This window comes from Salmo salar, chromosome 04 (genome assembly GCF_965601325.2).
Source record: "Salmo salar chromosome 04, fSalSal1, whole genome shotgun sequence".
Classification (NCBI taxonomy): domain Eukaryota; kingdom Metazoa; phylum Chordata; class Actinopteri; order Salmoniformes; family Salmonidae; genus Salmo; species Salmo salar.
Window position 1 is genome coordinate 45,751,248 of NC_138294.1, and position 24,438 is coordinate 45,775,685.

The 24,438-nt window shown below is 39.2% G+C and overlaps 1 protein-coding gene and 1 long non-coding RNA gene across 3 annotated transcripts in view; both read right to left on the minus strand.

Moving 5' to 3' along the window:
• Positions 1 to 375: 375 nt before the first annotated feature.
• On the minus strand, positions 376 to 4,247 carry LOC145878643 (uncharacterized). Its single transcript, XR_014392146.1, has 3 exons — positions 3,847 to 4,247; positions 3,404 to 3,485; positions 376 to 2,776 (listed from the first exon to the last, which is right to left on the minus strand). It is a non-coding gene; the product is annotated as an uncharacterized LOC145878643 (long non-coding RNA).
• Positions 4,248 to 9,290: 5,043 nt separating this feature from the next.
• Positions 9,291 to 24,438, minus strand: part of LOC106603045 (zinc finger and BTB domain-containing protein 20) — a 47,257-nt gene continuing 32,109 nt past the window's right edge. For both annotated transcript variants that reach the window (XM_014196173.3, XM_045716907.2), the window contains one exon: positions 9,291 to 23,381. In XM_014196173.3, the coding sequence (XP_014051648.1) occupies positions 22,852 to 23,381 (530 nt within the window). In that variant the 3' untranslated portion in view covers positions 9,291 to 22,851. The remainder of the gene's footprint in view (positions 23,382 to 24,438) is intronic.

Consider the following 24,438-nt stretch of genomic DNA (forward strand, 5'->3'; position numbering starts at 1 on the left):
TGTCTTGGTGAAACGTATTTTTTTATTTTTTATTTAAAAGTATTTTATAACATAGGGAAGTGAAATTCATCACCAAAGGCATATTCACCCACTGGGCAGAGTGACGCATTTCTAATCCATCTGTTTGCCCAGAAATCAAAGCCTTTGCTTATTCCTCATTTAAAGGTTTGAAACTTTCATAAATGTATATATATATATTTTTAATATTGGCTCTTAGTTTTCATTTGACACCCAATTTGACATGCTCAGAACTAGAGATGAAACGGTATGAAGATTTTATTTCACAATTATAGTGACCAAAATGATCCCAGTATTATCACGGTATTGTTAAAACGTGCTGGAAATGTTCAAAAAGTACTGATACACACACTGAAATCATTTCACCAAGTTTAATATGGAAATCCATTTTGTGTGCATAAACATTAAAATAATAACATTAACATTAAAGATGGCACCATGTGGCCATGAGAGGTAAAAGTTTCCCTAGTGCAGGTTTAAATGAACACAACCTTAAGTAAGCAAATCAAATGTGCATATAAAAGCAACACAAGTAAAGCAATGTGCATGTAAGAACCATACAACCATATGTAAACACATCCAATGTGCATGTAAGAACAATACAACCACATGTAAACACATCCAATGTGCATGTAAGAACAATACAACCATATGTAAACACATCCAATGTGCATGTAAGAACAATACAACCACATGTAAACACATCCAATGTGCATGTAAGAACAATACAACCACATGTAAACACATCCAATGTGCATGTAAGAACAATACAACCACATGTAAACACATCCAATGTGCATGTAAGAACAATACAACCATATGTAAACACATCCAATGTGCAGGTGTTGACATTAAAATAACAACACAAAATATGTAAAAAAAAAAAAAAATGAAATGAACAGCACAGATTGTATGTTCGTTCTCTCCTTCATGAATAAATAAGGGGCTGCTGGTCTAACATCCTGTATATATGCATCTTTGTTCACTTGAGATTGAAATGTAAAAATGTCAGCATATTTACTTTGTCCGGTTTAAGTAGTGATCTGCGAGGGGAGACAATGTGCCCGCTGGCACTGAACACTCTATCAAAAGCTTCCTGGCAACCCTGGCAAGGTGAGGCAGCTCTGATTTATGGCCCCTCAACCACACCAGTGGATCCTCTTCTGCTGGAATGGGTGGGGCCCCTCCACCACACCAGTGGAACCTCTTCTGCTGGAATGGGTGGGGCCCCTCCACCACACCAGTGGAACCTCTTCTGCTGGAATGGGTGGGGTCCCTCCACCACACCAGTGGATCCTCTTCTGCTGGAATGGGTGGCAGAGACAAGTAGACCTTGATCTCTTCTTTCACTCTGTCTTCTGGGGTGGTCGGAATCTGACCCTCTTCACCTCTCTGCTGCCTCCTTCTCAATAACCCAGCCAGAACTTTCCCCTTCGATGCCGCTGTGGAGGTGTTGGTGGTGGAGGTGCTGCTGGTGCTTTGTGGTTCTTCCCTGACTTGTGCAGCTGCCAGCTTCAAGGCCTCCTGGACACAGCTGTCAGTGTCAACTTTTGCAGCCTCAGGCTCATCTAAAAAGGCTCCTTTTGAAGCGGGGGTCAATGAAACAAGCCATGTGCATGACTCTCTTTGCCTTCTCTGTGTATCTGTTGTTAAGGTCTTCTCTCATTACCCCTTTCATCTCCTTGGTCAGGCATGGCTCTGTATCCTTTTCCACCAGAACATCACAGGTGATGTGGTCCAGGACAGGCTTGATGGCTGACAGTGTCACTCGTGTCTCTGAGGCAAGTGCATCTATAAACTTGCTCAGAGGTTCAAGGATCTGGCACAGTTTCTCCATGACACTTATCTCGGCATCCTTGGGCATCAGATGCCATGTTCCACTTTCTCCAGCCAGTGTTTTGCACAGACTGGCTGCTGTTGGCTGAGGAAAGCTCAAGCATCTTGTGTGTAGATCCCCATCGAGTCACCACATCATGGATCAGAGCCTTTTGTGGCATGTTGAGGCCAGCTTGCTTTTCTCTCAGTTCTCTCCTCTTCCAGCTCCATGAGAAGCCTTGGACCAGATGACAGCAGGCCTTGACTGCTGTGTCAATTCTGAATTTTCAGAGCCTTTGAGATGGCCAGGTTGAAATTATGGCCAAAGCACCCAAGCCACAGATCTGGGAACTCTTCAAAAGCCTTGATCATGTTTGTTGTGTTGTCTGTGGTTATGCAGACCAGGTCTTTCTTGTTGATCCCCCACTCTTCCAGCATATTCTCAAAAAACACTCTGATGATGTGAGCCAAGTGATCTTTTGGGAAGAACTGTGTTTCCAGGCAGTTTTGATTCCAGTTACCAGTCTGGGGTGAGGTAATGGATAGTGAAGCTGATATAGGGTTGACCACCCCCGCTTTTACTGGTCCAGAGGTCAGTAGTTGCAGCAAACCATGTGCCTTGAGCCAAACTTTTTCTAACATCAGCTTTAACCTGGTTGTACAGGTTTGGGATTTCAGTCTTGGAAAATAATGTTCGTGATGGCACTTTGTAGTGAGGCGCGGCAACCTTCATCAGCCTCAGAAAGCCAGGCCTCTCAACAATTTGAAATGGTATCATGTCCTTTGCAATGTAATATGAAAGGGCTGCAGTGAGGTCTTGAGCATTTTTTGATGTGGGTGCATAAGCAGCCTGCCTTTTAAATACTTGCTGGAGTGTCTGTGTCCCAACCGTAGATAAGGAGGGAACAGTAGCATCACTGGGTTTGCCTGCCGCATGCCCACTCTGTAAACAAGGGAATAGCAAATGTATTATTATGATTAACACACACACACACACACACACACACACACACACACACACTCTTCTGTGTTGCATTTGAGTATATGCAATGACCCCATGCACAATTTACATAAATACAAATGAGTCTTAGTAATTGCAATGAGCCCGATATTTTTATTTTTTTGCATGGGTGACCATCTCCGATTAAGTTTCCCTCAGCACTCTTGTAAAACCCAAAATACGACCACACTTCAGATATGGTCCTCTTAGAAGGCTGAAAAACCTCCTGAGCGCTGTCACTGCCTTCCGCCATGTTTTCACACAAAACAAAACCCACGTTGCATGCTGCGCCTGCGTCAGACTGTTGCTAACTTTGCTTGATGCTGGACAGTATTTACAGTGAGTTTTTCAAGCCACGGTAATCAAACACAGTTTAAATGATAATTAAAGTTTGAAACGGTAATGCTAACCGTTGGGAATTTTACTGTGATTTATCGTGATACCGGTAACCGTTTCATCCCTACTCAGAACTTTACATGTTGATGCTTATGGGTCCTTTCAGATGGAAATGCCCATATGCTACTGTTTTATTTTCTCAAGATAATAACTGCAGTGGTGTGTGTATCCCACCTCATCCTCACTGGCACTAGTTATGTAATCTGCTAGTGCTTGATGAAGTTCCTCTTCATCCATCCCCTGGACCATCGTTGCACTGGAGTGAGGGACAACAATCATTACTTATGTTGCAAATCGCTTGTTGTTATTATTGTATCATCAATATCTGATTTAGCTAACAAAGATCGTCATCATTAGCCCTGGAGTTTTGTGTAATGTTACAGGGTGTCGCTTGTTAGTTAGCAAATGGTCTTCCATATGGACAAGGAAAAATTGTCAGGCTTACTTTGGTCAGCCAGGTAGCTACAACGCTAATATGAGCTAACTAGCGAATGTAATTTAGATGTCTCTGGCACCATCAGTGGCTCTCGACCTTTCATTTCAACTAACCAGTAGCACAACAAAAAATATCAGTAACAGCCCGAGTTATTGAAAAGCCTAGAGTTCGTTGCACAAACCTTGAAATCTTCATAGTTTCTGCACCCTTTAGTGCGATTTTGACTAGCTAGACTCACATGTGCAATGTAAATATAAACACGTGCTCCACAGCTGGCGTGTTCGAGGACATCAATGCTGTGCACTGCACAGTCAGTGCACGTGGCCCAGATCAAAGATTATCTATATTGACAATATGGTTGGCTGACCACTCTAATGATGGAAATACATGTATGCAAAGGCGAAAGCCAGGCGGGAGGAAGCAAAATCAGGTGGGAACATTCTAGCCCAGGGCTCTCAAACCCTGTTCCTGGAGAGCTAGGTTTTTGCTCCAACCCTAATTGTAACTAACCTGATTCAGTTTGGGCTATAACAACCTAAGCATTATGAAACTTCTATTTGATCAAATAAGCCTCAGCTATCAAAATAGCAATTAACTTTTATCTTGACCAAATTAGACACTCGCATTGCCCCCCCCCCAATACAAAAACATCTAATTTGGTCTGCTTAAAAAACTTCTTAGGGCTAGGTGTTCCGTGAGCGGGACACCTGCTGACAACATCCGGTGAAATTGGAGGTCGCGCAATTCAAATAAATATTCGTAATATTAAAACATTCATGAACATACAAGTGTCTTATATCATTTAAAAGCTTAACTTCTTGTTAATCTAACTGTGTTGTCATGTTTCTAAATGGCTTTACGGTGAAAGCATACCATGTGATTGTCTGAGGACAGCGCCCCACATCAGCATATTTTTCAACCAGAACAGGCTTCACAAAGTCCCAAATAGCGATTAAATAAATTATTTACATTTGAAGATCTTCCTCTGCAAACCCAAGGGTCCCAGCTACAACATGAATGGTTGTTTTGTTCGATAAAATCCTTCTTTGTATCCCAAAAAGTCTGTTAAATTGGCACCATTGATTTCAGTAATCCACTCGTTCAACATGCAGACAAAGGAGTCCAAAAAGCTACCGCTAAACTTCATCCAAACAAGTCAAACGACGTTTCTATTTAATCCTCAGGTACTCTAAAATGTAAATAAACTATAATATTTTACACAGAATGTAGTATGTTCAACAGGAAAGGAAAATTCGTAAGCGCGCGCCGAAAGACTGATTTCCTTCAGGTGGTTCTCTAACAAAAACTCCAAATACTTGTTCGTTTTAATAAAAAGAGGCCTTAAACCTTGAATAAAGACTGTTGACATCTAGTGGGAGCCATAGGAATTGCAATCTGGGTGACGGAGTTACATAGAAACAATAGGTTTCCATAATAAGAGCCTGGGAGCTCAAAAAAAAATATCCTGGTCGGATTTTCACCTGCCATATCAATTATGTTATAGTTTCAGACATTATTTTAACAGTTTTAGAAACTCAAAGTGTTTTCTATCCAATGCTACCAATTATATGCATATCCTGGCTTCTGGGCATAAGTAACAGGCAGTTTACTTTGGGCACATCAGTCAGGTAGAAATTCAGGAAACTACATTTTACATTTTAGTCATTTAGCAGACGCTCTTATCCAGAGCAACTTACAGTAGTGAATGCATACATTTCAAACATTATTTTTCTACCTCGGTACTGGTCCCCTGTGGGAATCAAACCCACAACCCTGGCATTGCAAACACCATGCTCTACCAACTGAGCCACACGGCTCTACTTAGACCCTACCCCTAAGAAGTTTTAATCTGCACAGACATATTTTTCCTTTCGCTTCTTCTCTTCCTCTCTGCCCAGATGTGATGAAATTGACCCCTTGCCCTGCTCTAACATTCACTTTAGAAAAACTCCTGGCTCTCTAATCATAACCATCCAGTCCATAATGAATGAGTGAGTCTTATCTTCTTCTGATCTTTATCTATCTATCTATCTATCTACAGTTGAAGTTGAAGTTTACATACACCTTAGCCAAATACATTTACACTCAATTTTTCACAACATTTAATCCTAGTAGAAATTCCCTTTCTTAGGTCAGTTAGGATCACCACTTTATTTTAAGAATGTTAAATGTCAGAATATGTAAGGGCTGTCTGAAGAGAGAGACCAAGGTGCAGCGGAGTTAGTGTTCATCATAAGAATTTAATAGACCAACGTGAACACTTTACAAAAACAAGAAAACTGACAGCCAAAACAGTCCTGTCAGGTGCAAACACTAACAGAAACAATTACCCACAAAACCCAAAGGAAAAACATGCTCCTTATGTGTGACTCCCAATCAGCAACAACGAGCTTCAGCTGTGCCTGATTGGGAGCCACACACACGGCCCAAAACAAAGAAATACAAAAACATAGAAAAAGGAACATAGAACGCCCACCCAATGTAACACCCTGGCCTAACCAAAATAAAGAACAAAAAACTCTCTCTATGGCCAGGGCGTTACAGAATAATAGTAGAGAGAATGATTTGTTTCATCTTTTATTTCTTTCAACACATTCCCAGTGGGTCAGAAGTTTACATACACTCAATTAGTATTTGGTAACTTTGCCTTTAAATTGTTTAACTTGGGTCAAACGTTTCGGGTAGATTTCCACAAACTTCCCACAATAAGTTGGGTGAATTTTGGCCCATTCCTCCTGACAGAGCTGGTGTAACTAAGTCAGGTTTGCTGGCCTCCTTGCTCGCACATGCTTTTTCAGTTCTGCCCACACAATTTCTATGGGATTGAGGTCAGGGCTTTGTGATGGCCACTCCAATACCTTGACTTTGTTGTCCTTAAGCCATTTTGCCACAACTTTGGAAGTATGCTTGGGGTCATTGTCCATTTGGAAGACCCATTTGTGACCAAGCTTTAACTTCCTGACTGATGTCTTGAGATGTTGCTTCAATATATCCACATCATTTTCCTGCCTCATGATGCCATCTATTTTGTGAAGTGCACCAGTCCCTCCTGCAGCAAAGCACCCCAACAACATGATGCTGCGACCCCTGTGCTTCACGGTTGGGATGGTGTTCTTCGGCTTGCAAGCCTCCCCTTTTTCCTCCAAACATAACGATTGTTATTATTGCCAAACAGTTCTGTTTTTGTTTCATCAGACCAGAGGACATTTCTCCAAAAAGTACAATCTTTGTCCCCATGTGCAGTTGCAAAGTCTGGCTTTTTTATGGCGGTTTTAGAGCAGTTGCTTCTTCCTTGCTGTGCGGCCTTTCAGGTTATGTCGATATAGGACTCGTTTTACTGTGGATATAGATACTTTTGTATCTGTTTCTTCCATTATCTTCACAAGGTCCTTTGCTGTTGTTCTGGGATTGATTTACACTTTTCGCACCAAAGCACGTTCATCTTTAGGAGACAGAACGCATCTCCTTCCTGAGCGGTATGACGGCTGCATGGTTCCATGGTGTTTATGCTTGCGTACTATTGTTTGTACAGATGAACGTGGTACCTTCAGGTGTTTGGAAAATGCTCCCAAGTATGAACCAGACTTGTGGAGTTCTACAATTTCTTTTCTGAGGCCTTGGCTGATTTCTTTTGATTTTCCCATGATGTCAAGCAAAGAGGCACTGAGTTTGAAGGTAGGCCTTGAAATACATCCACAGGTACACCTCCAATTGACACAAATTATGTCATTTAGCCTATCAGAAGCTTCTAAAACCATGACATTATTTTCTGGAATTTTCCAAGCTGTTTAAAGGCACCGTCAACTTAGTGTATGTAAACTTGTGACCGACTGGAATTGTGATACAGTGAATTATAAGTGAAATAATCTGTCTGTAAACAATTATTGTAAAAATTACTTGCGTCATGCACAAAGTAGATGTCCTAACCGACTTGCCAAAACTATAGTTTGTTAACAAGAAATTTGTGGAGTGGTTGAAAAATGAGTTTTAATGACTCAACCTAAGTGTATGTAAACTTCCAACTTCAACTGTAAGTATTCAGACCTTTTACTATGAGACTCCAAATTGAGCTCCGGTGCATCCTGTTTCCATCCTTGAGATGTTTCTCAGTCCATCTGTGGTAAAATCAATTGACTGGACATGATTTGGAAAGGCATACACCTGTCTATATAAGGTCCCACAGTTGACAGTGCATGCCAGAGCAAACACAAAACCATGAGGTCAAAGGAATTGTCCATAGAGCTCCGAGACAGGATTGAGTCAAGGCACAGATCTGGGAAGGGTACCAAAAAGATTGCTACAGCATTGAAGGTCCCCAAGAACACAGTGGCCTCCATAATTCTTAAATGGAAGAAGTTTGGAACCACCAAGACTCTTCCTAGAGCTGGTCGCCCAGCCAAACTGAGCAATCAGGGTAGAAGGGCCTTGGTCAGGGTGGTTACCAAGAACCCGATGGTCAATCTGACAGAGCTCCAGAGTTCCTCTGTGGAGATGGAAGAACCTTCCAGAAGGACAACCATCTCTGCAGCACTCCACCAATCAGGCCTTTATGGTAGAGCAGCCAGATAGCCTGCTTGGAGTTTGGCAAAAGGCATCTAAAGGACTCAGACCATGAGAAACAAGATTCTCTGGTCTGATGAAACCAAGATTGAACTCTTTGGCCTGAATGCCAAGTGTCACGTCTGGAGGAAACCTGGCACCATCCCTACGGTGAAGCATGGTGGTGGCAGCATCATACTGTGGGGATGTTTTTCAGACTGGGAGACTAGTCAGGATCGAGGGAAAGATGAACGGAGCAAAGTACAGAGAGATCCTTGATGAAAACCTGCTCCAGAGCACTCAGGACCTCAGACTGGGGTGAAGATTCACCTTCCAACACCTCAACATCTCTAAATGTCGTTGAGTTGCCCAGCCAGAGCCCGGACTTGAACCCAATCTAACATCTCTGCAGAGACCTAAAAAGTGTCCAGCGACACTCCCCATCCAACCTGACAAAGCTTGAGAGGATCTGCTTGGGAGAATGGGGGAACCTTCCCAAATACAGGTGTGCCAAGCTTGTAGCGTCATACCCAAGAAGACTCGAGGCTGTAATCGCTCCCGAGTTGCGCAGCAGTCTATGGCACTGCATCTTAGTGCTAGAAGCGTCACTACAGACCCCCTGGTTCAATTCCAGGCTGTATCACAACCGGCTGTGATTGGGAGTCCCATAGGGCGGCGCACAATTGGCCCAGCGTCGTCCGGCTTTGGCCGGTGTAGGCCGTCATTGTAAATAAGAATTTGTTCTTAACTGACTTGCCTAGTTATATAAAGGTTACGTTTAAATAAAGGTTATACAAAGGTGCTTCAACAAAGTACTGAGTAAAGGGTCTGAATACTTATATAAATGTGAAATTTCAGTTGTTTTTTTAAATAAATTTGCAAACATTTCTCAACCTGTTTTTGCTTTGTCATTATCGGGTATTATTTGTAGATTGAAGGGGAAAAAAACAATTTGATCAATTTTAGAATAAGGCTGTAACGTAACAGAATGTGGAAAAAGTCAAGGGGTCTGAATACTTTCCAAATGCACTGTATGTCTGATCTACTAGGCAAATCCTTTAATGAAATAAAAACAGACAACATTACTTTCTGTGAAGTACAAGAAAGTACTAGTTTTTTTATTCCTTCATAATCAAACTTCACAAACAGCGTGAACTTGTACAATACCTCAGAGAGTGAAAATTACAAAAAAAGTGCTGGTAACATTTACAAAAAATCATCCTTACTTAGCAACAATCAGTTTATTCTTCCACACTTTTTTTAGTATTTTGTATTAAGGCTTAATACTTCTGTATAAAGTATATGCAAGATAAGTCTTCACAGTTTTTCGAAAAAAGTCACAATATTATGTAACATAATGAAGCTTTACGGCTATTTTTCTTTATAATAACAAATACACATCACTGGTAAATATACGTGAAATACAGGGCTTACTGTAAAATGGCAGGTAATGATACTGTTTGCTGAAATAACTTGCTTTCACACATTGATAGGAAAGGTTTGACATACCATTGTGATAACTGAAGGAGGAAGAAAGAAAAAAATTATAAGCTTAAACACTCGGGAGATCGCCTCCTAACTTTGGCACATCCCTTTAAACATTTTCACAAAATATATAAGGTTTATTTTGGATTTCATATGCACGGAAGAATAGCAAAACTGGCATATAGTGAAAACATGCTGTGTAGTAAGGTGCTAAATCAGAGATATTACATAACCAGCCTTTTCCACTCAGACTGACATGAATAAGGTGCATTTGTAAGACTCAAAGCATGTAGGTATTTATTTCTCTTAGATTTCAACTGACTAAAATAACTTAGAAACACAAACTTTAAAAAACAATCAAAATAAAGTTGACCAAGTCTCGAAAGTAGCCTCTTGTACTCATGCATCCCCATGGATTGAGAGAAATGGTTGAATATCTCTTACTACAGTAATGCAGCTCTTCAGCTGTGGCATATGAAAATAAAAAGGAGAGCTGTATTTTATTTGTTATGTCATTTGCTTGTCTTTTAGAGTATGGACATTCCACAGACGTTATTTAATGTGGAACATGCGTCTGAGAAATTAGAAGAGTAATGAATGAGATGGAATCAAAAACTGAACGCAGTACAAAGCTGATATATATATTCGGGGTATTCACTAAGCTGCACTAGTTAACAGATCAAGCAGATGGGAGCGCTAGCCCTAGAACTTACCAATTTCACCCTCATGCATACTGTACGTTTAAAGTGATGCAACAAGCTTGCTTAAATAGCCTACATCACAAAAGCAATTTGGTTTTAGTGCAAACACTATTGGCTGGCTTCAGCTTCTCAATAATAACAAGCTCACCAAGGAGATTACAAGGCACATACTTATGCTTCATATTTAGACAAACTGCAACACCTTTCAATTACACCACAAAGCGGTTATAACAGGAAAGCTACTATTCCCAGATACCAAAAATTAGAATTATCATGATTGCTATCATAAATGATTGATAGTTTATAATTATCAATAGAGAACATTTCGACTTCAATAATATTTCACCCCACTACTCTTGATGTCTATTTCCTTACGGATAATTATGAATTACAATATATTTGGGTGGACTTTGATTCTTTGGATGACTAAACTGATGTTAAAATTGACAAGGAAAGATGCATTTCCCATCCATCAGTGTTTTTCTACAGAAATGTTGTAGTCTTTTTTTTCCATTTTCAAAAATGTTATCAAATATGTCCCAGAAAAATGTACTCCGACCTGACCTCAGATCTTTACATGTGAGTGTTTTAAAACCAAAAAATAAGTAAATCAGTGAAGAAATTGAATGTTTTAACATGGAGGAAGTTTAATGTGTTATGTTGGCATCATTTGAAAGAAAATATTGTCTACATAACATAAACCTTTATTACCGTTTGTTCCGTTACCACCATCTTTTTCTGATGAGGACATTTTACAATGAGTGCATGTTTATGGGACATCTTGTGACTCTCAACTCCTTCCTGTCCCTCACTTAGGGCTTGTAAGAGCAATTTCATTTAGTCCAAAACAATTACAAGAGGAAACAGAACATCTGATTGGTCAAACATGTCAACTCTAAACAACAATATGTGCGTGTCCAAGTTCATAATGTGTCTCAAAGACAACAGGTTTCCATTCTGTACCTTTAAACAAAAATAATTAAAAAAAAACTTTTAAAATATAACCTTTTACACAGCATTACACCTGTACACAGACAGCGCTTTTATTTCAAATACTGTGGATTGAAGAATGTCTCAAATGTTCTGTGTTGTATTGCTTTCCATCAACAAAGACCAAAATATGTTTAGTGCAAATCTCTTTTCTGGTTTGATAAGTGGTAGTTGACTCTGTAAAAGACTTTAACATTAAGACAACATATACTGAGTGGTTTAGTTTGATTATTGAATTGCTATTAAGTGGTATCCCTTTTGATATTTTAGCATATACTTATTAGAACAGTCTTTCGTTAGAACAGAGAATTTTGAAATTGTTATTGTATAATAATGACGGACAGATTTTATAAGCCTGACAAATGCAACAATTTAGCATATATATTCAGCACCTTATTGAACTTAATTAAAATGGTGCAAATATAAATTAGCAATTTCCATAAAAAAATGTTGTCACTATTCCTTCTCCAGCAGTGTGGACATGCTCCATCTGTCAGGTAATGGGTGTGGTAAGGCTTTATTCTGTGCAGTCGGTTCATGTCTCGCATATAATAGCTCTCAACTTGGAAATGTTGGAAAACTCAGTCCAGTCCAGTGTTTGACAAGTCAAAGTATAAAACTTCCTTGTACATACATTAAAAAAAAAGTATCACCTATTTCAAAACAGCAGTCATACAATTCAAACAAGGTTGTTTCATAACAGTAATAAAAATAAAAATAAACTTGGAGCACACATAAAAGAAACAAACTGACAAAACATTACTGCAGCATATAAGTCAGGGTTGCTTAATTGTGATGTTAACTACCTGTACTACAACAGCTCCACTTCTGCCAAGTTCATTATTTTAATATATAAGGAGTATTTGATCAGGAAGATAATGAAATCGCAAGCCAAAGCAGGCAACAAAACCTAACAAAGTATTCTTAACTAAATACATGTGTATATATAAATGCACCTCATATTTCACTGCAGGTGCATTTTTTCTCTCAAAAAGCTTGACTGTCTGATTAAAAACCTAAGCTTTCTGTAACATACATCTACACTTCGAGAGCACACTGAATTTCTGATTTATCACTGAGGGGGATCTTACAATGTCCAAGGGAGACACTGACTTTATGACACTACTACACTAAAGAAGCATGACAGAAATTACTCATCATATTTCAAACATCCAGCTTGAAAAAAGCTTCAAAAGGCCATACCTCATCAATAAGTGTAATATTAACAACAAAACATTCTTCTTTGATATGAACAATTAATTTTACAGAATATATATCATGTAGTAATCGATATCATGTATGACACCAACTGATAAGAAATTTGGTCCACATCTTCAAGATGTTAATACAACTCAATTAATGTGAATATTATTACACTCTTTTGTTGTTTTTGCAGTAATTATTCATCAAATGTCTGCTGGCTATTGGGTTTAATGCTCTCTGGGAAAAAAATGTATCTGTAGCAGGCTCTAGGGTAGCCATCAAAATGTAATAATATCGTATTGTGGGATAAAAAAAAAGGCCCTTAAATCAGATTTAGGCCTCTTTGCGTTACTTGGATTGGTTGTTATGGGCAGTTTTTGACTCAATGGCATCAACACATTGCAAAACCAATAAACAAATATGTGCAAAAGCAACTAGCATCTTGGTCCATCTCAAAGTATGAAAAAAAAACAGTATAAATTCGGTATGGATCTTCCACTATATGTTTGAATAACATTTTGAGACATGTGTCTTTTGAATATTAGTCAGGCAAATAGATAAATCGTGCATGGCACTTCAGTTTAGTATCAGTTTTCCACCAATCCAGTGCATTTTGTTTATCAGAGAATAAAAGCTTTGAAATCAACAATACGGCAGGAAGAAATCACCTACTGAAAACTGGAATAGCAGACGAACGGCTCAAACAAAGACAAACAGATGAATCAAACCAAATCAAATACGTATTGGAAAGGCCTAAATCAATTAGCTGAGAGTATGTAGAAAAAAAACTAATAGATATTGAGTATTACTTTTAAAGCCGAGGAACAATGCAACATTTAAAATCTTATTCATGTAATAACATGCTATAGTTTTACATCCCAGCTACTACGTGTCAGATTAATTTTTTCCTGTTTTGCTGAATTTCTTTAGAAAAGCTATTTTGGTCTACAGTAGGCACATCAACACAACTATTCAACTACAGTCTACCGATCGTGATCAGAGTATAAAACGCAGTAACGCATTTTCACAAGCACCCTGTCTTTAGTATCAAAATAAAATAGAACAGTAGCCATGTAGCCAGATCTGAACGCGTACAAATGTACAGGAACGTACATCTTGGTAGTCTTTGTTATCGCTTACACAACAGATTATGTTCTTTCTGCTTGAAACTCAAGACACTGTGATATTCTTATGATTCTTTGGTGTTTACGGCAACAACAACAAAAAACATGTCATCCAACATGTTCAATAACCCCCTAATGGTTTTCTTGGATCCATATCACAACAGACAAAAATAATGACAACTACCGGCACCTTCAACAACAACACAAAGCAACGTATTGTCATGGAAGTTCTGCATGTTCAAACTAATTATATATGATTGCATGCTGATTGAGACCACAAGTGTGGGGGGGAAGGGGAACACAGCCGAAAGTGGACAGAAAAGTGTTAACCGAACCTATTAGGTGAAAGAGGGACCAACTTAGAAAAACATATGGGTAACACAGTGCAGTGCATGTTGCTTAATCTCACCATTGACATAAACTATCTTTTGGACATGTGAGAAGTTCAAGGGACCTGCCGAAAGCCCCAAGACATCCAAAGGTGCTAAGCAAGCTACTGTTGAGGCTCTTTTATTCAGCACCTTTCAAACGCCACAGCTTCTGGATGACTCAGTATTCTCTATAACTAAAAGACAACATTTACCGAGGGGGGGGGGGTGAGATATTGCATATGAAACCCAATCAGATAGGCACCAGAGCACGCCATGGTCCAGGAGAGCACGCCATGGTAGCAAGCAGACCATTGTATTGTCGTGTACGCAGGGGCATATTCTGCCCTAGATTTAGAAGCTATAGCAAATACAACGATGGAATCATCAATGCAAGAGATGCTAAGCAGTGCTTTTCTGAGACTGACCTGTAATCATCTAAATTTGACCAACCAACTTAGAGGGGAAAATGTCCCAGGACAGAATAACCAGCAGACCAGCAAATAGTGAAAAGAAAGTAAATGATCTGGTGTCCTAGTAAGGCTGTTGGGGGTCACGTCATCTGTTACAGCATAGTCACGTAATGTGATGCCAGACTCGTTAGGAATGTTCTGGACAATACAGGAATGTCAATATTTCAAATATGCGGCGGGTATTGGGTTCGGATAATATATAACATGAACTTTTCCTATCAATTGAAGTTAGAGATACACAAAAAAAAGAAAGATGGCGATTTATCTCCAAATCATATTCCAGAGAGTAACACTCTAATACAACGATAGTGAAGAGAAGAACGCTGAAGAGAGGCTAATAATGGGACAGCTGTCTGATTCTGGTTTATAAGGACACTTAATTACAGTCAACACTCGGACAAAGGCTTGCTACTCTTCACGTAAAACTTGTTTGCACTTCTAACTGGTATTGCTGTGGTGTTGTAGACTGGAGTAGCTGAATCAAACATAGTACTGCATCTGTGTCACTGATCATGCACAGAAATGTAGGTGCACATGTAGCTATGTGCAGGGACAGAGAAGCATAATTGATTGCTAGGTCAGAAACAGATTTCGACTGCCTATCATCGCCCGAACCAGCACCAAGACACGAGTATACATGCAATCCATCAATATGAACCACGAGCAGGGAACAAACAAACGGTATGTGCTCAACTGACTGGAGTATCACATGAGATCGTAATCACTGAATTCTGAGAGAACAGCTAGGCTGTGTCTAAGGACAACATTTGACTGTGGTAGGCAATTTGCATCAAAACAAAATGTGAAAAGGGTTTTAGTGATTACTATTTTGTTTTTTAGAAGAGCAAAAAAAATAAAAAATGTAATTATGGATGTTCAGTATGGAAGAAGAATGATAGCTAAAGCTGATAAGCCAAAAGTCATGACAATTTAGGTGTGCTTACAAACCTGGGCAAACTCTTTGAGATTACAAAACATTTCTGTGTGTGTGTGTGTGTAACGGAAAATATGAAGACAGGGACCAGCTACTATATCATATTATTGTATATGCTTACTCATTGTTTTAATGAAGAAGAGTTGGGTGGGCTATGAGTCTTACTGTATTACAGTAAATGAACTCCTGTTGTTTATCATAGCTGTTCTCTCTTATGTACTAGTTACAAAGCTATGTATGACAGCAGGAAATAAAAACACAAATCTATCATTATATAAATAGAAGATTTGAGGCGGATAAAGATATTTGAAAAGGCTTTCTTAGGATGCACTGTGTTATGACTATGACCAACATTGTTGTTATAGTAGTATAAATATTGTTATCATTTGTGTATAGATTATCATGTGTATATACTGTATATATTTGGAAAATGTACTGCAGGAGAGCAAAACTACTTTATGAAGATTTCGTATAGTACTGTACAAATAGGCACTTGATAGATAGGCACACTCCTTATATCCCTCAAAGCACATTCATTTAGCTGCAGTTCTGTCTGTATCTCAAAAAGTTTATATTATACGTGTTGTTGATGAAGAGGTGTATGTACTGTATATCCATTCGATTCAACTGATACCGTGTAGTTGGAATTGATCTGAGATATAATGTATGCCAGCAGGTTTACTGTCAGGGTAACGGTTCGTTACTATCTGAGTTACTATGCAAGATACTATGTAAGCGCATGAAATGAATGTGAGGACACTGATGTAAGCTGTTAGACAAATAGCATGAGTATTTCTAAGCCTGCTAGAACTAGAACTACACTCAGAAAAAAAAAGGGTTCCAAAAGGGTTCTTCGGCTGTCCCCATAGGAGAACACTTTTTCGCTTCAGGTAGAACTCTTTTTGGTTCCAGGCATATACAACCCTCTGTAGAAAGGGCTCTACCTGCAACCCAATAGGGTTCTACCTGGAACCAAAAAGGGTTCTTCAAATGGTTCTTCCATGTGGACAGCTGACGGAATCCTTTTGGTTCTACATAGCACCTTTTTTTCTAAGAGTGTATATCGATTACATCACATGTGCTGTGGCATTCAAGCATATCACTACTTTTGTTCTTATATTTTCCCCCAAAAATCTCTCATTTGAAAAGAGGTTTGTGTCCACCCAGAAGATATGCGCTTCTGGCAAGCTGTGATGTCTTCAATGGCTGTCTATCCTCTGCCCACTAACTAAAAACGAATTACAAAAACACCGGTACACAATGGTTGCAAGAAAAAAGGGCAAAGTAAAGCCCTGAAACACATAAGCACACAGATGATTCAAACACTGCAAAACTGATCCTGTGTCTCTACACTGAAGTAAAAACGTGAAATATAAGAAAATGACCGTTAAAACACCAAACGAAAAGCTATAGGCTTAATTCTACGTAACTCTATACCTGTGAATATATTGTATAGTTGAAAAATACATTATGTTATAGCAATCTTACAAACATAAATTGGACAATTATGACAGGGGTGTATATCAGGGTTGCATTGCATGTTTTCACAACTTTCTGACTATTCATTGAACACAATAAATGGGACATCAGCCACTGGTACAATAAGTGAATAAAACAAAAAGAGAGCTGTTATAAGTAAGGCCAGGGAGAGGGGAAAATGGCGCTGTTGGAAAACAAATCCTAGGTAGTTCTTAAGTCATGTCAATGTATAGTATCATAAGATGATACTAATGCTAAACTTCTGCTTGTAAGTCAAGTTTGCCTTAAAAACACACGTATGAGCGAGGTCAACCGTCTATGGGTAACCAACAGGCCTATACCTCAGTACAGTCAATGTCATGTCATATTTCCATTAAACCTCTCATAAGCCGTGTGATAATATGGATGATTTATAGCCCAAACCCACTCTCAAAACGCTGCATCTCAAAAACCAACATCTACATCGCTATTATCTTTTTAAACAACCTGTGACATCGAGAAAAGGACGCACTTTAGAAAAACACCTAGAGTCAATAGTGCATTTGATTCACGGTATTACATAAATATCATTTAGGCTGACTGTAAGAGACTGCAAAGTGGTTAAAAGAATCACTTGATATCACTTGATAATCTTTATAATCACAAAATAACGCTAGATTATCTCACTGATAATACATTTGGAAGCAACTATTGTCTGGTCTTGGTTTCATTATAAATAAGTGATGGCTCCATGGCTATCATAGAGTGCATTCATTACTCTGTTTTGTGAAACTGAAGGTTGGACTTGCCTTCACGGTGCATGGTACACACTGTGTTTGCTGGGACTAATTTGGTGACTGTACTGCTCTGCCTAGCTGGTTGACCATTTCTATATTATTCCACAGAGCAGACAACCACCAGGGCTGTAACTACACAGCAGGACACAGAGGTCTGAATAAAACATTTTTTAAAGATGGAACTCCGTCAGGGTCTCAACTTCCTGTTGAGAGTTAGAATAGTAGAATACACAGGGTGACATTTCAAAACTTAGTTGTCCATCAGTAGTTTTCCTGTTGTTATAGGTCACTCACGGACAGTCACTCAATTAGCCCATGGCAGTAACACATTTTTAGATTGGTAAATTAGTCTAGTTAGTCTAGCCAGCTATCTAAACTTGTAGTAATCGTGGCTGAATTACCGACTGGGCAAGCAGGGAACTCCAGGGGGATTCCAACTGATTTTGTTAGTCACTCTCACTCAGATATCATTCACATGGAATAAGTCATGGCAAAATGTGGAGAATGGCAGGAAATTAGCTGTAAAACTGCAAAAACAATTGTTCTGTAAAACAAACTAATTTGTTTACTTTTCATTAATGAAATACTTTTTTTCTGCCAACATATCCCTCTGTACGTATTCAATTATAGTTTTTAATCCCAGGTCTGAGTTCATGTGTAGCGGCTAATTGTATAGCTAGTAGGCTATGTGTTTGGAGATGGACTGAGGTGAATGGACCTACAGCGACCAGTGTGATCATGGCTGGGGTCACGTTTGCTGTTCTCCAAATACCATTTTAGAGTAAAAAAAAAAATATATATATATCGAAATGCAGTAAATGAGCTTCAACTTTCTTAAAACAGTCCGGACCTCACTAAAACTAAGGCCCTGGTTTACGGCCCTGAACACTACCACCAACAACAACAACTGTATGCCAGAGCAATAACGTGACCAAAATAGATCTCAGCAGTTCCTTACATACTGTAGCCGTCTGTTAAGTACTTTGCCTCCTCAAACCTACGAATACAGAGAGTCCTCCAAGAATAGAGACAAATTAACATTGCATGCAGCCATTCAGTGGTCTTTGTCTTAGTGTAAGCAATTGAAGCTATAGAGTAGAAGCATGTATAGGCTTATGTTCCCCCTAGAGACCTCTGCAGCAGAGGATAACAAACTGCTGGCCAATCACAAGTCACATACACTCACCTACGTATTTATTTGGACACTGAAGCTAAAACGTTTAATATTGTCTTATGAAGCGCCAGTACAGAATATCACCTTTTATTTGAAGGTATTTTCATACAGTGCATATCTGTTTTACCGTTTAGAAACGAAAGCACCTCATGTATCTTGTCCCCCCATTTTAAGGTGTCATAGGTATTGGACAAATTCACTTCTAGTGAATACTTATTGTGCCATTTTGGAGGCACTTTTATTGTAAATAAGAAAAAAATATGTTTCTGAACACTTTTACGTTAATGTACCAAGTTACAGATGCACAAAGATCCCCCAAAACATGCTATCCTCTTACCATTACCAATAACAGGGAGGTTACCATTTGGGGGGGGGGGGGGGGGGGCATGATATTTATGTCTCTGTAACTTTATCACACATCATTACTGACAATTCATTCATAATTACCCATAATCATGGTAGCATCCACCTTCATGTATAATTGTTCAGAAATATGATATTCTAATTTACAATGAAAGTGACTCCAAAATACACTACACATTATTTACCATTCATTTCTATTGGGCATAGCATAATAGCACAGCCGATATAAACTGCAAATGCATCCGACAAGTTTGTAGTTACAAGCTTGATGTACTCATTGTGTGCTAGGAATATGGGAACAAATACAAAACTTTTGACTAAATGTAATACACTATAAGTGAATTTGTCCAAATACTTATAATACCTTCAAATGGGGGGGACTACATACATAACGTGCTTTAATTTCTAAATGGTAAAACAGATATGTATGAATATATGCTGGGGTATAGAGACAAATTAAACACATAGATTCACTGTTCCACAAAACACGTAGGGGAGAGTATGTTGTCTCCTATATTGTCTCCTTCGCTTGACAACCACATGCTATTCAGTGACCAGATGGAAACTCTATAACATAATACGAAGTCCCCTCTCTGATGCATGCAGTAGGTCTGTTGTTTCTGATATGAGGATATTCTAACTTTGTGATCTATGTTAATAACAGTCCTCATCACTTCCTTGTTTTTCCCATTTGAAAGAGACAAAGATAGAACACAGTGAAGCTGGCAGAAGAGTATCACCAGGTACACCTTGCCTTTTCAAATAGCAACCAGCTGAATGAGGGTAACTAAAGCACTAGGCACAAAATGCCATATACTTCTTCCAATAGGGGCAATGTGTTTACCAGTATCAATATTTGATCAATAGATGTCTTCATAAGTGTGCATCACAAATGTGTTCATTAGCCCATGAGGGTTAGCAAAAGCTGCTTCTCATGGTACATGCACTGCATATTGCAAAGGAAGCCCTACAGTTCAGGTATTACACATCCACTTGGGACACCAACAGTGTGATTATACAACACACACAAACACTCACACAGACAAACACAAGAGACACACACTCGCGAAACAATTTACAAATAGCAAATAAGCTTCGTACAATCTCCCACCCGCCCTCTTATTCCCAAAGAAATTTGTAAAACACACCTATGATTTATGTATATCATTTATGTCCACGCACACTATATAAAAAAACGTTCGTTTTTTTTTTGGGGGGGGGGGGGGGGTATCATTTGGCATGAATGCTTTTGTATGAAAATTCAGCATCTGTTCTAATGTATGCAGTGCGATAACTGCTGTTAGAAGGGATTAACTCCTGAAAAGAATACATTAAAAGGGTAAAAACAGAGAGAAGCTCACACGATGGTTCGGATTTGAATAAAAATAAACGCTTGCGCAAACACGGCACAAGTAAATACGTATAATAGCAAGCGATAACAAAAGCCAAGAAACGTTGAATTACCTTATCAAAAAAATAGAACAAAGCTATTCTAACACGTGAATTCTACAACCAAACATTCGATAAAAAAATGATTATTATTCTCTAAAACTAAAATATCTCTGGTAACAGTAGTGCACTTATCGGTTTAAGCAGTGCAACATATATGCAAGAAAATAATGCAGTCCTCTTATCAAGCTTTTAAGAAATATTTTTTTTCCTTTAGAAAATGACAAAATGAAAATCATAGAATTTAATTTCTTAAGTAAAACAATTCAATATTAAGCACAGGCATTTGAAGAAACTTTGCAATGCAGCACTTTGTTTTTATCTACAACATATTGTTTTCAGACTGTACTGTAATTGTGGTTAGTTACGATCTCATCACTGTAACTAAAAAAAAGTGTCTACTCAAAGAAATGAGCAAAAACGTTAGATTGCCGTTGCAGGCAGACGTGTCTGTCTTATTTTGGATAAAATGCAAGAACAACAAGACAAATATCAGAGCAGAGCCTTTGAGTGACGTGACACTTGAACGGCATCCCTGCTCCCTACTCCCAAATCTATTCTGTACACACTTGTGTCTAGGTATCCGGTGAAAACAGGAATGTATCTTATTGTCTGGAAAGTCCATCTGCAAGTTGTGGTATATTATGAAGTAGGCTAATTATTGACCCGGGTATACGTTATCATGCTTTATTTTGCCTCGTGTCTCTCTTGTCTGCATGTCATGTCCGGACATGACATGCCATTTTGGCCACCAGGTGGAGCTAAGATTTCAGGAGTAGTGCATTTTATTTTTTTCACCTGCTCAAATAGCGGGGTCATGTCCTTAGGAACAGAACAGACAAGAGTTTTAGGTCATAGGATGATATTTCTATCCAATGCAAGTTCACAGAATCATTCTCAATTCACCGGTAATCCATTTGACGGCTGTCTTAAACTTCCTTGGTAAATCATTCTATTATCAAATAATAGATACATATTTTTGGGGGGAATTATTTGAACGATAATAGTAATAATGAAGAATCATGTTGTAACCTACAGCTGATAACAGTCTGGTGCAAGTTGTGGGAGCAGCAATCATGATGAGTCTGGTGGCATACTCAAGCCTGCCACAACTGCACATGTCAAATCCTCTTCATAGAACTAAACAATCATTTAGAAAGGGATTAAGTCAAGAAGAACCTTCTTCTGTCTTCTGTTAATAAGCTAGAGCCTTAACAGTCTTCTAAGATATTAGTGGCAGTGTTCGCGAACGAAATAAACTCCTAACAATCGTACTTTGTTTTTGTTGTTGCTCAAATACGACCTTATCGACAACCCTAATTTTGTCAACTTAACCTGAACCATCAAAACGCATGGACGATAAAACATTAACCAAATAACCATTCCTATACCCACTCACAGGAAGTTACATTTCAGTACAATTAGTCAAATCAACTTGTACCTCCACAACAGCTGCATTTTAATCCCTCGATACCATAATAATAAATAAAAACCCAGTGTCAAATGAATTACTCTCCTTCTCTTATCCGACATAAGAAGGCAAACTTGTGACCAACAATGTTTTTTAAGAGGGAATCTTTAGCCCAAGCCAGATATTTTTTTTGTGTTTATTTGAAAATTATACCACAGTAAGCTTGGACTCCTATAGTGCCCAAAACGGTCAATATGGGATCACATTTACCATGTTAGAAATTCCATGGCAATGTTTGCACACGCACACACAAACAGTCACACACACATACAAATACACAAGCACAAGCACACACATACACACATAAACACATACACTCATACAAACATATATCTATACTGTATATAGGTGTGTAAGTTTGAATTTGTGTATGTGTGTGTTTCTTTCGTAGGCCTTTCGGTAGTGTTCAACACATAAATCAGTATTTTAGGAAAGCATACATTTAGAGGCCTGTAGTAAGGATCCATCCAGTGGATCAATATCAAACTACAAAAGCCTTAAGGCCACCATCTTGTTTTTCTTTTAGAATAACAACAAAAAACTCCTTTCTGGGAAACTTAATGTGCCAGTGTCTATACTCATTACTCTTCATGCCCCAAAATAAAAAAATCGAGTGCCATTTTTCTTTTTTTTTTTAAGAAGTGCATCTATTTGTACTTATCCATCAGAGACGTGCATTCGCATGTGGTCATTGAAGTGCTCAATTTGGTCGAACTTGGCAGGGCAGACGGAGCACACGTAGGTGGTCCCTTCTTGGCAGCTTGCCTCCGCAGCCACACCCACTCCTGTTCCGACCCCACCCCCTATTCCGGCGCCTCCGCTGACGGGCATGGCGATGGCCACCACTCCGGCGCCGGGTTCGGGCACGGCCATGGGAATGGAGACGGGGCCACCGGCGCCTACTGCCCCCGACAGCCCTGTGACGGCGCCCGCTGTGCTGTGCAGAGCCATGTGTCTCTCCAGCAGGGTCTTGTGAGAGAACTTCTTCTTGCAGATGTAGCACTCATAGGACTTCTCTCCACGGTGCAGCCGCATGTGGACGTTGAGGGAGCTCTTTTGGGTGAAGCGTTTGTTGCAGATGCTGCACTGGTAGGCACGCACCCCTGTGTGTGTGACCATGTGTTTGATTAGGTAATCCTTCAGGGAGAACGAGCGCCAGCAGATGCTGCACTGATGTGGTTTCTCACCTGAATATACAAAGAAGTCACAGTCATTAGGAGGAAAAACGGGAGACAGGAAAACACAAAACGGTGCTAAATGAAGGACACCGACAGCGCAACTCAATTCTTCCAATGTAGCCTTGAAAATGTAATTTTGCAAATGAACGAGGACTGTGCCCGTCACAAAACAAGTTAAACCCAATGCCCTAACAAAGTTTGACCTCAGTGCCAAGCAGACATTGTTGATCGGCACACTCGTCCTCCATCTGTTTATGAATAAGTATCTCGGGCTTGAATATATTTTTGAAACTATTTAATATAACATCATTCTGCTCTTAACTGGAATATAAAGAGCCCGATTATGAATTCTGGTAGAATTAGAACCCCTTCCAACGTCCTGCTCAGTGGTAGTTGCCATCCCTCTTACCTTTTAATATTTATGCACCAACCACCACCCAGTGATAAAACTCTAAATCACAAATAGTAATCAATGTGTCATATTTTACAGGACTAGCTTCATTGGCAACCATACAGGACCTTAAATATCACTCACTGTATTAATCAAATACAGAATATCAGCTATGATGCAGGCTGCCAAAGTTCATTTCTCAATGTGACAGAGCCTTAGAACTAATTTGTACCGCTCAGCTGAATCAAAATCAGGGATTGACATTAAGGTAACCTAAAACTGATCTTTCTGGTTCCTCCCCATTGTTTAAGTGAAGACAATTGATGGCATTTCTGTGTGTAAACAACTAGGGCCATAAAATGCCAGAAATGTTCTGTCTTTCACTTAAACAATGGGCAGGAACCAAAAAGATAATATTTAAGCTACTGGAATTATTTGCAGTTTGTTTTCAGTTTTTTTAAAATCTACCTGACCAATGGGGACGGCACAGAGCAGGCTCAACTTGCCCGACTGCCATGAATTCAATAAGGGGAGAAACCAGAAAGTTCACTTGCCCGGCCAGTAGGGGAACCATTGATGTCAATCCCTAAAATGAATACTTCTTTCATGCACAGAAAACCTATGTAATTTTCCTTATGCAAGTAAAATATTTGTTTGCTATTAGCCATCAATCAA